Here is a 14,687-nt window from a genome sequence, read left to right as displayed (position 1 = left end):
CCCCCCCCCCCCCCGGGCCCCCCCGCCCCCGACTCCTGCTCTGCTCAGTTCCCCCAAGTCAGTGGCTTCTCCAGCCCGCCTCTTCGCTCTCTCTTCTCTGGCTCTGGATGCCCCAGCCCTCGCTCCGTCCAAACCCTCGGGCCGCCCCCCGCCCCCCGACCCCTGCCTCTCGGTCCCCTCTCCCCTGCGCGCGCGCCTTCCCGAGCCCCGCATCCCGTCGCCGGAGCCCGGCACTAACCCGATTCGGAAGAGCAGCCGCTTGCTGCGCGCCATGAAGAGGCCGCGGAGGGTCCGCCGCGCTCGGCAGCTGCGGGGGCTTACCAGCAGGACGAGGACAAGGAGCAGCAGCCCGCAGCCGGAGACCCACAGCCACGGCGCAGACCAGCCCTGCCAGGCCATGCTGGGGGCAGGCGCCCGCGGCCGACTGGGGGCGGGCGGGGCGGGGCGTTGCTAGGCGACGGCTCCGCCCAGGCCCCTTCGCGGGGGATCTGCGGGGTTGGGGCCCCGCCCCCTGCACTGCCAGCCTGGGGGGCGAGGAGGGGCATTCTGGCCCCGCCCCACTCTGCGACTCGCGTTCGAACCCTCCCCCTCGCTACTCTCGGCGCAAGCCCGGAATGCCACCCGCTGGAGGCGGCCTGGCCCCGCCCCCGCCGACTGACCCGGGGGCGGGGCCCGTGGGGCGTCGGACCTACAGGGACTCGAGTCCAAGCTCTCCAGAGGTGGAGAGGGGACCAAGGCTCGCCGGGTGCCTGCGCACCCACGTCTCCTCCACACCCCCACCCCCGACATCCTCCCACCTTCCCCCAACAAGAGGACTCTGGGAGAGGCCCCGGAATGGTCCTCTTGGCAGGAAACCCTAGACCGAACTTTTTCAGGTGGAAGAAACCTGGAAGATCCTGTGGGTTAACGGCATTCATTCATTTATTTGTTCACTAAATTACTATTCTGTGCCCTCCTTTGCGCCAAGCACTGGGGATAAGGGTCAAAGACACACAGCCACGATATTCCTGGAGCCTGCAATCTAGAATCTGGCAGGGAAACAAACCAAATAAGCCAACAAACATAATTATATACGCATTTATTTATATCTATATACACACATATATACACCACACACATATGTACATACCTGTGTGTGATTACAAACTGTGCTCTGATAAAGGGATCGAGCACAGGGGGCAATGAAAAAGAGGAAAGAGGACCAATTTAGATGGGCCAGGGCCTCCTTAAGCAGGTGACCTGTAAACCACGTGCCATTAAGGATAAGAAGAGACTACAAAGGTCAGAGGGCGTGATTCAACCAGGATTAGGCAACAACGGGTGGCAGAGACAGGAGAAAGACCTTGGTATCCTGCCTTCCAAGCCCAGTGGGATTTCCACACCATTCCTCCCCCTTCCCTCCCCCTTCCTGCCCCCGGCACTGCTGCCTTCCTGATGGGTTCCAGAAATTGTTGAGGTCAGTGGGAGGGAAGTGGATGCAAGGGCAGGCATGGTGACATCGACAAATTTGGCAAAACTTTCTGGCTCCAGCCCTAGGGCTGGCCCAGCTGGAGAAGGGAAAGAAATGTTGCCAACAGTCAAGTGAGCTCTCTCTCCTGCTGGGAGGGGTTGGGGAGGGAAGCAGGTGAGGCAGTGCTCTTGTTTTCTTCCCTGCAGCCTGCGCATGGGCCCAAGAGGCTGGCTAGACTGACCCCCGAGTCATGAACTGTCTCCCTCTGATGGACATGTCTGGGGCCCCAGCGTTGAGAGCATAGACGGATGGGCTCATCATGCACAATGAATTGGAGGCGTCATCATCATCCTTCCAAAAAGCCAGGAGGTGGGTTGATTTATCCCTAAATGGAACTGTAATCCCAACACATAATACTGGTTTCATTCAGAAACCCCAGATGTGGACTTTCTCTTACATGGATACATCCTGAGGGCCAGAACCTATGGCCTGCTCCCTTTCTGTCTCCTTGCCCATAGGTCAGCTCCTTCTTGGGGCCTGGCCCACCAAGAGTCTGAATAAACAAGTGTCAGATAGAATGACATTAGGCTCCCACCTGTGATTAGCTCCCACCTGTGATTAGCTCCCCACCTGTGAGTACTGGGCAAGACCAGCAGGCTACCTTGCAGAAGTCCCTTCCAGGCCAGGGGACTTCATATGTCTCTAAGTCTGGGTCTGTACATGCAAAGTGAAGAATTATGAAGCTTCATCAAAAGACACTGTGAACACACCTTTCTGCAGGTAAGGCATTATATTGGGAAATTAACACAGTCTCTGTCATCTGAAACAGGAAATGCAGGCTCAGGCCTGAGCCTGCTTAGAATACAAGATGATCCAAGCCTTCTCCAGCCACACACACACACTGACAAGATTAGATAATCATCCAAGATGCATTTTATGAAATATATGGAGCCAGGACAGGGCTGGGCATAAGGAGCGAGGGTGGGTGTTTTAGAGGTCTCACGTGGGCTCAGGAAGGCCTCCTTTCCTCCCCTGGACTGTTCTGGAAGACTGCCAACGTCTGCTCTGAATCTGCTTTTTATTTACTTATTTACTTTTTATTTTTTAAGTAATCTTTACACCCAATGCAGGGGGCGGGGCTTGAATTTACAACCCCAAGATCGAGAGTCTCGTGCTCCTCTCACTGAGCCAGCCAGGCGCCCCAAAATCTGCCTAGTGTCATCTCCACTCCATGGAAATCTTCTGTCCCAGCCAGACTGATGCCTCAGGATTCACCTCCTACTGATCTTACATCTTATATCACCTACTTGTCTTTCCCTGAATCTATCATTTGTCATTCCCTGAATCCACACCCTTGAGATTTTGACCTGCTGTGCCTTCTGCCTGGAGTATCATTCATCCCCTGTTCCCCCAAAGACTCAGATCAGATGCACTCTGTTCAAGAAAGTTCTTCTTGAACCCTCCCACCCCAGCATGGGCTTACGCATGACGCCCCTTTTGCCAGCTCTAGGTCTTGTCCGTAAGTTTATCTTTCAATGCAGTGCCTCATGCTCTGTGTGTGTGTGTGTGTATTTGTTTACATGTCTATTTCAAGAGTCTAGAGTCTAGAAGACTTTACTCTCTTCCAGAAGAGTAGGGAGTATAATTTAATTGATTCATCTTTGAATCTCCAGTGTCTGGCGTGGTACCAGATGCATACTAAATATGGACAAATGTTCTTTGTAATGTCCTAACGCCAAAGCCCCTGCTTAGTGATGCCAAGCCTATCTCTTCCACCTTCTCAGATGCCATTCCTCCCCTGTCACCACGGACCAGGCACACTGTTCCTCAGATGGACCAGGCACACTGTTCCTCAGATGGACCAAGCAAGCTTGTTCCCACCCCAGGGCCTTTGCTCATGCTCCCTCTTGGAACGCTCTTCCCTCAGTTCTTTGAACAGGTAGCAGCTTCTCATCCATTGGGTCGGAGCTCAAAGACCAGCCCCTCTGTGATGGGAACAGCCTGTATCCTGAGTTGACTGGCGATTACATGGCTTAGCCCAGGAGCCCCCCACGGGGGAACACTGCCTCGCAGAAGACATGCGGCCAAGTCTGGAGACATTTCTGATGGTCACAAAAGGGAGGGGGAGGTGTGCTACTAAGATCTGGTAAGTAGAGGCCAGGGGATACTGCAAAACATCCTGCACTGAATAGGATGGCCCCACCACAAAGAATTTTCCAGCCCTAAATGTCAATAGTTCAGAGATGGACGAACCATGGCTTATGCAAATGGGAAAATTCACCAGACGGTGCCCTAAAAATGTGTGCACTTACCATATGTAGGCTATCCATCCAATTAAAGAAAAAATGCGACCCCCTCTGAGAGGCTCTCGTTGACCCCTCCATCCTGCTCACTTCCTTCATCACGCCTTCACACTGACATTATCCTGTGATCTCATCTGTCCCCCTGCTGGAATATAAGCCCCGTGAAGGCAGGGAAGGGTCTGTCTGTCTTTGCACCACGGTATTCTCAGGGGGTTGCACAATGCCTGGTTCAAAGTAGGTGACAAACATCCGGTGAGCGAAGGAGTGAATGAGAGAAACAAAGAATGAATGAATGATAATTTGGTTATTGCTGCTGAACCTGTGCCCATCCGAAGACGAGCGTCCTGACCAAGTGGGCTGCGTCCCAGCAGGACGGATGTGCAGAAGCCATTCCCCACTCGGGAGGGTCGCTAGTGAACCGAGAGGTGGGACAAGCCTGGTGACTGCCCGTGTTTCCTACTATGAGGGAAGGCTGCAGGAGAGCCAAGTCTGAGGAAAACCCTCTTTGCCCATGACCTTCTCCCCCCACCTCGAGCAGCTTGGGGTGCACTGCCAAGGCTAAGGTTTGCCTCTGCGACTCTCCTGGGAGAGAACCCATTAATCACCTGGGTCAGACAATGGGCAGCATGTCATTCCGGCCTGTGATGGGGAGTTTTATTTTTTATTTTGTTTTATTTTATTTTATTTTTTTGTTGGGGGGTTTTAGAGTTTAACTCATGAAGAGCAAGCCTCCCCACAGATTCCTGGGTTTCTCAACTCTGCCCCTTGTCCACTTGCCATCTTGGTTTGCCTGTCCCTGGTGTCGGAATCCTGTCTTCCCAACTGGCCTGGGACTTTCCATTAGGATCGAGAGCCTGCCTTCATCTTGCATCATACCTCAGGTTTGGGGCCTGGCGCTTGGCTGGTGGTCAGGAAATCAGGGAATTAATGGTGGTGATGGTGATGATGACGCCGATGGCGATGAGTGGTCATGAAGGAGCGGAGATGGTTGGCACTGTCTGAATGTTAGAGAAAAGAGACATCTTGTTGGACGGGGGTGGGGAAGTGAGTTCAGCGTGGAAAAGACAGCCGGACCCAGGAGTGGTGGCTAGGATTTTCTGTCCCCGCCTCAGCCCAGCCTCATACGTGCTGCCCCCACGCCGATCCCGCCCTCCCACCGTAGACCTCCCACCAGCTGTGCTGTACATTCTGGAACCCCGGTTTGTGTGGCTTCCATTTCCTTCCTCCCTCTGGCTGCCCTGCCTTCTGGAGGGGGAACCTACAGCAAGCGTGGCCCATTGGTACTTTCAGCTCAGCTGTTCTCAAACTTCAGGGAGTCTAAGAACCCCTCGGGGGAGATTGTGAAAATACAGAATCCTGGGCCTCTCCTCAAAAGATTCCAACTTCGTAGGTCTGGCCAGGGCCTAGGAATCTGCATTTAGCACGGGTAACTCTGAACTCTGCCTTGGCCTCAGTTCTGACCTCACTTCTGAGGCCTTCGGTTCAATAGAACAGCCTCCTCATGTGGTCCCAGCCTGGACGCCCCTGGAACTTGTTGCCCTCTGAACATCTCAAGTCCGGTGTCCTTCCCTTTGACCCCTCAGCCCCACATCCTCTACTCCTTTAACTCTGGCCCCTCAAACCTTGTGTTTTCTTCCAGCCCCTCCGCTCCTCCTGCCCACATTTCCTTCCCAGTGAGAACCTGGGTTCAGTCCTTTGAACCACTCACCAGCTGAGGAAGGAAGCTGAGGAACCACTCGCTGCCCAACCCGGGCCCTCCATCTTTGGCCTGCCAGGCTCCAGCCTGCCTGGACCAGCCTGACAGCCCATGGACTGCTCCACCCTCATGGACAGGACTGGAGACAAATGGCCATCCCATGTGAATGAGGGTCTCTACCGCTCAGGCTTCACTGGGATCCTCCAACACGAATGCTTGACACAGCTTTGACATTGCTGGGATGCCTGCTCATGACCCCCAGTCGCCATTGGAAACCTCAGGCCCACCTCCAGTTCTCTTGCTTCCAGCCAACATCCTTCTCAGAGGAAATAAGTTCTGTGCCTGCCCACCCCCTCTACAAATTTTGCTGTTTCCATATGCATTCTTAAAGGACATGCTATTAGCCTTGCTCATACCTTCAAGGGGTGTTCCTCCTGACCACTGCTTTTCCTCAACCTATGAGCAAATGTGAGTATCTCGTTGCCTTAAAAAAAACTCCCTTGACTTTGGGTCCCTTTCTGGATTCTGTTCTGCCATTTATCATGACACGACTGAGCTTCCTGAAAGTTGGTCTCCATGGGTTTAGTAGATTGCATTTCAGTTCTCAGTTCTTCCCCCTCCACCCCAGTTCTTAATTCATCTCTCCCTGTAAACACATCCTTTGTCATGTGACTATGCACATTTCAATAAAGGTGAAGTGTATTTATTTCCCCACACCACTGACATTGGGCTTGGTCTTATGATTTGTTTCCGCCAGTGGAATGTTAGCACACAATGATATAAGCAGAGGTCTTAAATATGTGATGGTGATTGAATCTGGTCTCTTAATGCCTTTTTCCAGGAGACCATCCCTCTGGCAGTTGCTGGTCTAAGAAGGATAGAAAACACATGGAGCCTGCTTGACCCCACTCCCAGCTTAGAAGCCAGCCTAGCAGAACCCAGCCTAGATCAGCTGAAACTCCACCTACCCAGGAATGCATGAGAGAGTAGTGCTTGTTGTATGCTTCTCAGTTTTGGATTTGCTCGTTATGCAGCATGATTGCAACACTAGCCGGTGGAGCCAGAGGGAAGCAAAAAGGTTAGTTAGTAACAGTGCTGGAAACACAATGCTTGGAGCTACTTGGAAAAGAGCAATTTAGATCTGTGCATGGCAGAGTGCAGCAAAATGAACTGAGTGAATGAAAGTGTTAAGGACATAAAATTAAACCATATACAATTAGAGGAAATTTAAATGCATGTTCAACGTCTGGACAGTGGAAGACTTTCTACGGCAAAAAGCAATTGAAGAGTTCTTCTAATTTTTTTAGTAGGCATCTATTACTCTTAGACGAAAAGCAACTTAAGATCTAACAAGGGAAACAATTACCCTTTTAGGTACTTAAAAAAAAATTAAGCTTTTCATATATTAAAAGAAAAACTATGGGATGCCTGGGTGGCTCAGTCGGTTAAGTGTCTGCCTTCAGCTCAGGTCATGATTCCAGGGCCCTGGGATCCAGCCCCACACATGGGTTCCCTGCTCCAAGGCTAGCCTGCTTCTCCCTCTGCCTGCTGTTCCCTGTTTGTGCTCATGCTCATGCTCTCTCTCTCTGCAAAATCTTTAAAAGAAAAGAAAAACCATGCATGCACAAAAGAAAAAGCCCAAAACAAAAAAACATGGAAAATATTTGCCTCAAATTTGTCACAGAGTTAAGCTACCTATTAAATAATAAAGACCTTTATAATATAAAGACCTTACTAAATAAGAGGACACTAAGAGCCCAATTAACAAAGGGATAAATGGGTACATGAAAAAATGTTAAACTCTTAACATCTAAGAGTTAAATTAAATTTTTTAAAGACATCCCGGGGCACCTGGGTGGCTCAGTTGGTTAAGCAGCTGCCTTTGGCTCAGGTCATGATCCCCCAGAGTCCCAGAATCAAAATCGAGCCCCAAATCGGGGCTCCCTGCTCCATGGGGAGCCTGCTTCTTGCCTGTGTGCCCCTCCCCCCTGCTTGTGCGCAGGTGTTCTCTCTCGCTCTCTCTCAGTCAAATAAATAAAATATTTTTTAAAAAACCGAGAAAATGTAAGCTACTCTTTCTCGTCACTCCCTCTCAAATAAATAAATCTTAAAAATAATTTTTAAAAAGGGAGGTTCCTGGGTGACTCAGTCGTTTAAGTGTCTGCCTTCAGCTCAAGGCATGCTCCTAAGTTCCTAGGATGGAGCCCCTCATCAGCCTCCCTGCTCAGTGGCGGAGCTTGCTTCATCCTCTGCTCCTCCCCCATGCTTGTGCACACGCTCTTTCTGTTTGTCTGAAATAAATAAATAAAATATTTTTTTAAATAGAGAAGATTAAAACTAATAAAATCTAGGGTCATGATTTTGGCTCAGGTCATGATTTCAGGGTCATGAGATCAAGTCCCACCTCAGGCTTGCGCTGAGCGTGGAGCTTGCTTGGGATTCTCTCACTCTCTCTCTCTCTGCCCCTTCTCCACAACAAAACAAAACAAACTAATAAAATCTGAATGTTGGAAAGACTATGGGAAGATGGGTATTCATACACCACTTGTGGTGATATCCTGAGATCGAGAGTTGGATGCTTAACCAACTGAGCCATCCAGGTGCCCCTAGATTTTTTTTTTTTTTAATTAATACAGTGGTGGGGTGCCTACTTGGCTCAGTCAGGGCTCTCTGGATCTCAGGGATCTCTCTGGATCCAGGGCTCTCTGGATCTCAGGGTCAAGAGTTTAAACCCCACATTGGGCGTGGAGCCTACTTAAAAAAACAAAACAAAACAGGTGCAGGCAAAGCAACACAGGTGTGGCTGATCCTGCCCCTTGATTAATGCCCATTCGCCACCCCCCCCCCTTTTCCCTTGTTAACCCGTATTTTGCCAGCTCTGCTATGAATTGCCATAGCTTTTTTTTTTTCCAATTTTATTTATTTATTTGACAGACAGAGATCACAAGTAGGCAGAGAAGCAGACAGAGAGAGAGGAGGAAGCAGGCTCCCTGGTGAGCAGAGAGCCCGATGTGGGGCTCCATCCCAGAACCCTGGGATCATGACCTGAACTGAAGGCAGAGGCTTTAATCCACTGAGCTGCCCAGCACCCCAAATTGCCATAGCCTCTGAATGAGCCCCTCCCCAGCTCTGGGGTGGGTGCATCTTGACCAGTCCAAGCCAATTGGTACATTCTTTGCCCTGCCACATAATTAGTTAGACCCAGGAATGGGATGAAATTCCTGCCATTAGATAATAATAACAACAAGTATTTATATAGTACAAATCATATGCCAGGCACTGCTCTAAGTGCTTTATGCAGAAAAACTCTCAGCTCCCCACAATAGCCTTGTAAGTCAAATAGTTATAATTTCCATTGCACAGATTAAAACATTGAGGCACTGAGAGATCAATTGCTCCACGATGCATAGCTGCGAGGTGGGGTAGGAAATAGGCTGCAGACCTTCTAGGAAGGTTTTCCTAATTGTTGAAGAGGAATACAATAGCACTGTGCTCTTTTCTTGTCCAGGATGTTGTCATCTGCCTGTGATGCCTGGAACTGCAGCAGCCACTTTAGGATTAGGAGGATACTGTAACATGCTGGAGATGGCAGAGTAAAAGTTAGGATGGAACCAATGTCCTTGAAGACATAACCAAGTCCCTGCATTAACCAGTCCAGATTATCTTGCCCCGGGACTTCTCATTACGTGAAATAAAAATAGTCCTCATTGTTTAAGCCACATTTAGTCGTTTCGTTCTGCTTTGATAACTACAGCCGAAAACATTCCAGCTAATACTGTGGGTGTCCATTTTAACATAAAGTGGGAGGAAAACAGGATACAAGCATGTGTAAATTTTGTATCATTGGTGAGAGTTCTGTAAACAAAATGCACAGAAGAAAATCTAAGATGCTACCAGTGATGATTGTTGATTGATGAACTTATGGGGTATCATTTGTTGTCTCTTTCTTTCTTTTTAAAGATTTTATTTATTTATTTATTTATTTGAGACAGAGAAAGAGAGAACTTGAGCATGGGGAGAGGGACAGAGGGAGAGGAAGGCCAAGAAGCAGATTCTCTTCTGAGCAGGGAGCCCAATGTGGGGCTTGATCCCAGAACCCATATCCCCAGATCATGACCTGGGCCAAAGGTGGATGCTTAGCAACTGAGACGCCCAGGTGCCCCTTATTTTCTTTTTCTTATATTTTAAAAATATTTTCTGTCTTACTACAATGAGATGATATTACTATTTTAATAAAAAAATTATTTTAGAGGGGTGCCTGGCTGGCTCAGTCAATAGAGCATGTGACTCTTGATCTCAGGGTCATGAGTTTGAGCCCCATATTGGGGGTAGAGTTTACTTTAAAAAAAAAAATATATATATATATATAATTTTATTAATATATAATTATATATATAATTAAGATATCTATAAATTTTATTAAAACAAAGAAAGCAGTCCTCCTTCCTGCCTTTACTTTTCACTTTGCACCGATCTTAGGCCACTCAACTGAGCTTCTGCTCCCACCATTCCATCCTAATTCGGCTCTGAACCCCTTGGGGCATCTGGCCAACTCGGTCCAGACAGCGTGTGACCCTTGATCTCGGGGTTGTATGCTGGAGCCCCACATTAGGCATAGAGATTACTTAAAAATTAAAAAATATTAATAAACAAAACCCTTTGTCACTGTTCATTCCTGGTCACCTAACCTCTGGGCAGAGCCTTGTTTTGCTCCACCTGCCCTACCGCAGCCTCTTCTGACTGTCCTCCCACAGGCAGCCCCTTCTGCTGCCATCGTTCCGGTTCCCCAGAGCTCATGACTTGGCCCTTTTACTTCCAGAGTCACATTCACTGCTTCCCTTGCCTCCGTGTGACACAGAAAGCATTGCTCGCGGAGAATGTCCACTCCTGTGTCCCTCTCGAGTTCCAAACTGAAATGCCCATCCTCTTTCTTGTCATTTCCAGGTGTGGCTGGGCAGGTATAGGGGATCCCCAATCCCTTTCTTGGCAGAAGGGACTGAGGACCCGCATGGAGCTTTTCTGACCACTAACCTTGATCACCCAAGTAAAGCTCGCAGTGTGGGGTTCTTTCCAGATACTCACTCACTGATGTCACTGAATCTTTTGTCTTTCTTGCAACATTGACGCCTGGTCCTTATGGGCACGCCAATACACATTTTAGGAATGGGTGCAGAGGGGGTGATCCTTCTCCTCCATTTCCCACTGCCATCACCCCAATTTGGGCCGGGGTCCTAGCACCCAGCCCACCACAGACACCCCTGGCCCCCACCCAACTCACAAAGGCTATCAGACAAAGCCTTTGGGAGCCCAACTCTCAATCAGGTCTGCCCCCTCCCCACTTAAAGCCAATGCCTACACCATTAAATTCACGTTGCTTGATTTAGCAATATGGCTTCAACCCAGTTTTTCAGCATTTTATGCTCCCGCCGCCCCCTTCCATGTGCCCCACACCCCTTCAGTAGGTCTGCCCTGGTCACTGTCCTGGATTTTTTGTTCCCTACATCTGCCCCGCCAGGTCTGGAGAAATCCCCCAGGCACTCTTCTCTGGGTACTTTCTGCCCCCACATGGTCAAGGTGATCTAATACATTCCTGAAGTGGCTGTGACTAATTAAGGCTGATTGTCAGTCTGGGGAGTTCTGCAGGCTCTCCCAGGGGGAGGGAGGAAAGTGAGGTCAGTCCCCAGGGAGACGGAGATGGCTTACCTTGGAGCACAGCTCCTTTAAAGCTAAAAGTGAATTCAATCTCCCCTCCGAAGCCCCTTCTGATCACATTTTATGCCTGGTCACTACTCTATCCCCAGACTCTGGAAAAACACCTGCCACAGAGTTGTAAACAATGAAATGAATGGTTTGGAAAGTGAGCCTCATGATTTTCTACCTTGAACTGTGGTGGAGTCCAACGGGGGAGTCACTGTAGCTTGTTCCCAGGACCGCAGCCTCCCCAGTGTCCCCCTCATCCCAGCGCCCATTACGGCGCCAGACCCTGTGCAGAGCGGCAAATGCTCACTTGGTGGTCGGAGAAGGAAAAACAGAGCGCAGAAGGTGGTCTGCTGTGCACAGCGCCTGAGCCACACCCTTGCATGTGTTCCTTTGCTGAGCTAGCCACTGTGTGAGGCAGGTGACAGTGTCCTCGTGTTAGAGATGAACAGACGGAGGCTCGGGTGGGCTAAGCGATGCACCCCATCACGCAGCTAGTAAGGGACAGAGCCAGAATTCGGTCCCAGTTTTATCTGACCCCAATGTCCAGGCTCCTCCCACTGATGCTGTGTTGCCAGCGGGGTGGGGGTGGGGGCAAGAAGGCAGATGAGGCAGAGTCGGCCAGGAAATGGAGGACCCACCCAAACTGAGGACTGGAGGGGAGCATTATGGACTGATGACAAGGCGATGGGCGGGGTACAGAGAGCCCAAGGGATAGTGGCCATACCCCAGGACCATGACAGTGGGGCCCTGGACCACCTCTAGCCTCGATGGGTGATGGCATGGAGCAGGTGCAGAACTTGAAGGGAAAGAGGTGAGTGGACAGGACCACCTGGTCTTTGGTTGAAGGATGAGCCTGTCCATGGAGACCTTTCGGGAAGGAGAAGGAGGGCAAATACCCAGAGTTCAGGCTCCTTGACTCCCCTCCTCCAGTGACCAAACCCAACTGAAGCTGGAGGACAAAGGGCCCACTGATGTGTCCAACCAAGCCAGCTCTGAGCACAGCGAAGGGCAGAGATAGTTGTGGGGGCACTTGAAGGATAGCCAGCCAAGGGAGGCCGAAGAAATGTGGTTTGGGGTGGCTGTGGGGGGTGGAAGTCCGCCATCTTCCCTCCGAGGCCGAGAGAGCTCCTGACTGGCCGCCCTGCCCTCATGCTCCCATCCCAGCCCACTGTCCACGCAGAGCCAGGGCATCTTCTTAAAGCGAAAACCAAATCAAGTCTCTCCTCTGCTCAGAAACCATTCAATGGTACCCTTTGAAGTAAAATTCAAAATCTGTCACAAGTCCCAAGAGGTCCTGCAGGTCTGGCCCCAACCAGCTCCCCAGTCTCCTCTCAGGCTGCGCCCCGGGGCTCACCTCACCTCCGAGTTCCCCAGCACTCCAGACACTTTCGGCCTTGGGGCAGCCTTTGCTGCCTCCACACAGCTTGCTCCTTCAGTGGAGAATGATCGCAGCATGCCTGCCACTGCCACACAACCACACACACACACACACACACACACACACCATACACAGCCCATACATCACATACGATACACAGAAACACATATCACACACCATCCACGCACACATCCACACCACATACCACATGCCATACACATCCATATCCACGCACACACACACATGCACACACACCCATACATCACATATGATACACAGACACCATACACATCCATATCCACGTGCACACACACACACCTCACACACCATCCACATACATCCACACCATACACATATACATATGGACCACATACAGCCACATTTGCACACACATACCACATACCATCCACATACACATATACCCACCACACACTACACACACACACATACACACACACACAAACTCCACACACGCCCATACACACACAAACACCACACACATCCACACACACACAAACACCACACACATCCACACACGCACCACACATCTCTGCACACACACACACACACACACACACATACACAGAGCTCATCTGACTCATCTGACTCGGGCTGCTCTTCAATACCGTCCTCTCAAGGCAGCCGCCGTGGTCTCTCCAAGCTCAGCACAGTCCCATGCATTGCTCTTTTAGGACCCCGTGTCCATTTTCCTTCAGAGCAGATATTACTGTTTCTAATGATATATTTACGTGTGAGATTAGTTGCTAATGTCTGTCTTGCCCATTGGACTGCGAGCTCCCAGGGGGCAGGAGCTGTGTTTATGCTTTTCCCTCCTGTCTGTCTGCGCCTTGTGGGTGACCTTAGCACACCGTTGGCCCGGCAGCCCCCCAGCAACCCTTGCTGAGTCGGTATGAAAGCACTGGGCGTGAGGCCTGGCTCTATAGCTCCTAGCCCAGAGCCCGGGTATGCCATTCGGCTGCTCTGAGCTCAGCTTCCTTTCAAATTAACTTCAGAGGATTTACAACAGCTAAATCAAAGAGGAGACCGCATCAGGAGCTCTCCTAGTCCCATTTCCTACAATACTGGTTAGCATGTGGGTTTGGTTTCTTTATCTGTAAGTATGGGAAATTCAGGTGATTTTCAAACTTTTTTGACCATGACTCACAATAAGAACATTTTACATCAGGACTCATACACAGGGTGCTTGGGGGGCTCAGCTGGTGATGTATCCCACCCTTGATTTTAGCTCGGGTCATGACCTCATGGTTGTGGGATGGAGCCCGGTGCCAGTGCCGGCTCCACACTCAGCAGGGAGCCTGCTTTGGACCCTCTTCCTCTCCCTTTGCCCCTCCCTTCACTTGTGCATGCTCTCTCTCTAAAATAAATAAATCTAAAACAAGACTCATACACAATGTTACACATAACAATAATAGAGCTTATGTTTGTATTTTTTTCTGGTCTCTCTCTCTTTTTTTTTCTTTAAAGAAGAGGTGGCCATAAAGTCTAGCCAAGTTGGGTTTCTTTCTTTCTTTTTTTTAAGATTTTATTTATTTATTTGACAGACAGAGATCACAAGTAGGCAGAGAGGCAGGCAGACAGAGAGGGGGAAGCAGGCTCCCCGCGGAGCAGAGAGCCGGATGTGGGACTTGATCCCAGGACTCTAGGATCATGATCTGAGCCAAAGGCAGAGGTTTTAACCCACTAAGCCACCCAGGAGCCCCTCTGGTCTCTTTTTTTAAAATGTCAGTATGACTCGATTGAAATCGCTAATGGGTCATGAGAAGCAATAAAACCCTGCCCCAATGACCTTCCACCTGTGTAGAAAATTGTTAGCCATCTCCTTTTTCTTGCCAAGAGATGATAGCCAGCTCCTGCCCCCTAGTGGTCATATTTGGGAACGAAGCGTGTGTTCCTAGACATCAATTTTTGACTTGGGGATAAATTTATTTCCATAAAAAGTACTGAGTTCAGGTCCTAGGCCAGGCATCTAGGGAGAAGTGTGGCGGGGGGGGGGGGCTGAGATGAATTACAGCATAGACCTTGACCCCCAGAATCTACCTCCAGTTGATGACCAGCTTAACTGCTATACGTCCGTGTGTGGTCCAATACGGTAGCCACCAGCCACATGTGGCCAGCGAGCACTTGAATTGTGGCTAGTGC

The 14,687-nt window shown here is 50.1% G+C and overlaps 1 protein-coding gene across 2 annotated transcripts in view; it reads right to left on the bottom strand.

Moving 5' to 3' along the window:
- PNKD (PNKD metallo-beta-lactamase domain containing) overlaps window positions 1-14,687 on the bottom strand; it is a 61,328-nt gene that overhangs the window by 21,001 nt on the left and 25,640 nt on the right. Inside the window, exon 1 of one of the 2 annotated variants that reach the window (XM_059393462.1) lies at window positions 239-451. The exons of the other annotated variant lie outside the window; for it this stretch is intronic. Within the exon in view, the coding sequence (XP_059249445.1) occupies window positions 239-399 (161 nt within the window). The 5' untranslated portion in view covers window positions 400-451. Of the gene's footprint in view, window positions 1-238; window positions 452-14,687 lie in introns of those variants that run through there. 2 annotated transcript variants of the gene reach the window in all.

This window comes from Mustela nigripes, chromosome 3 (assembly GCF_022355385.1).
Source record: "Mustela nigripes isolate SB6536 chromosome 3, MUSNIG.SB6536, whole genome shotgun sequence".
Classification (NCBI taxonomy): domain Eukaryota; kingdom Metazoa; phylum Chordata; class Mammalia; order Carnivora; family Mustelidae; genus Mustela; species Mustela nigripes.
This window is presented reverse-complemented; position numbering and strand designations above follow the sequence as displayed.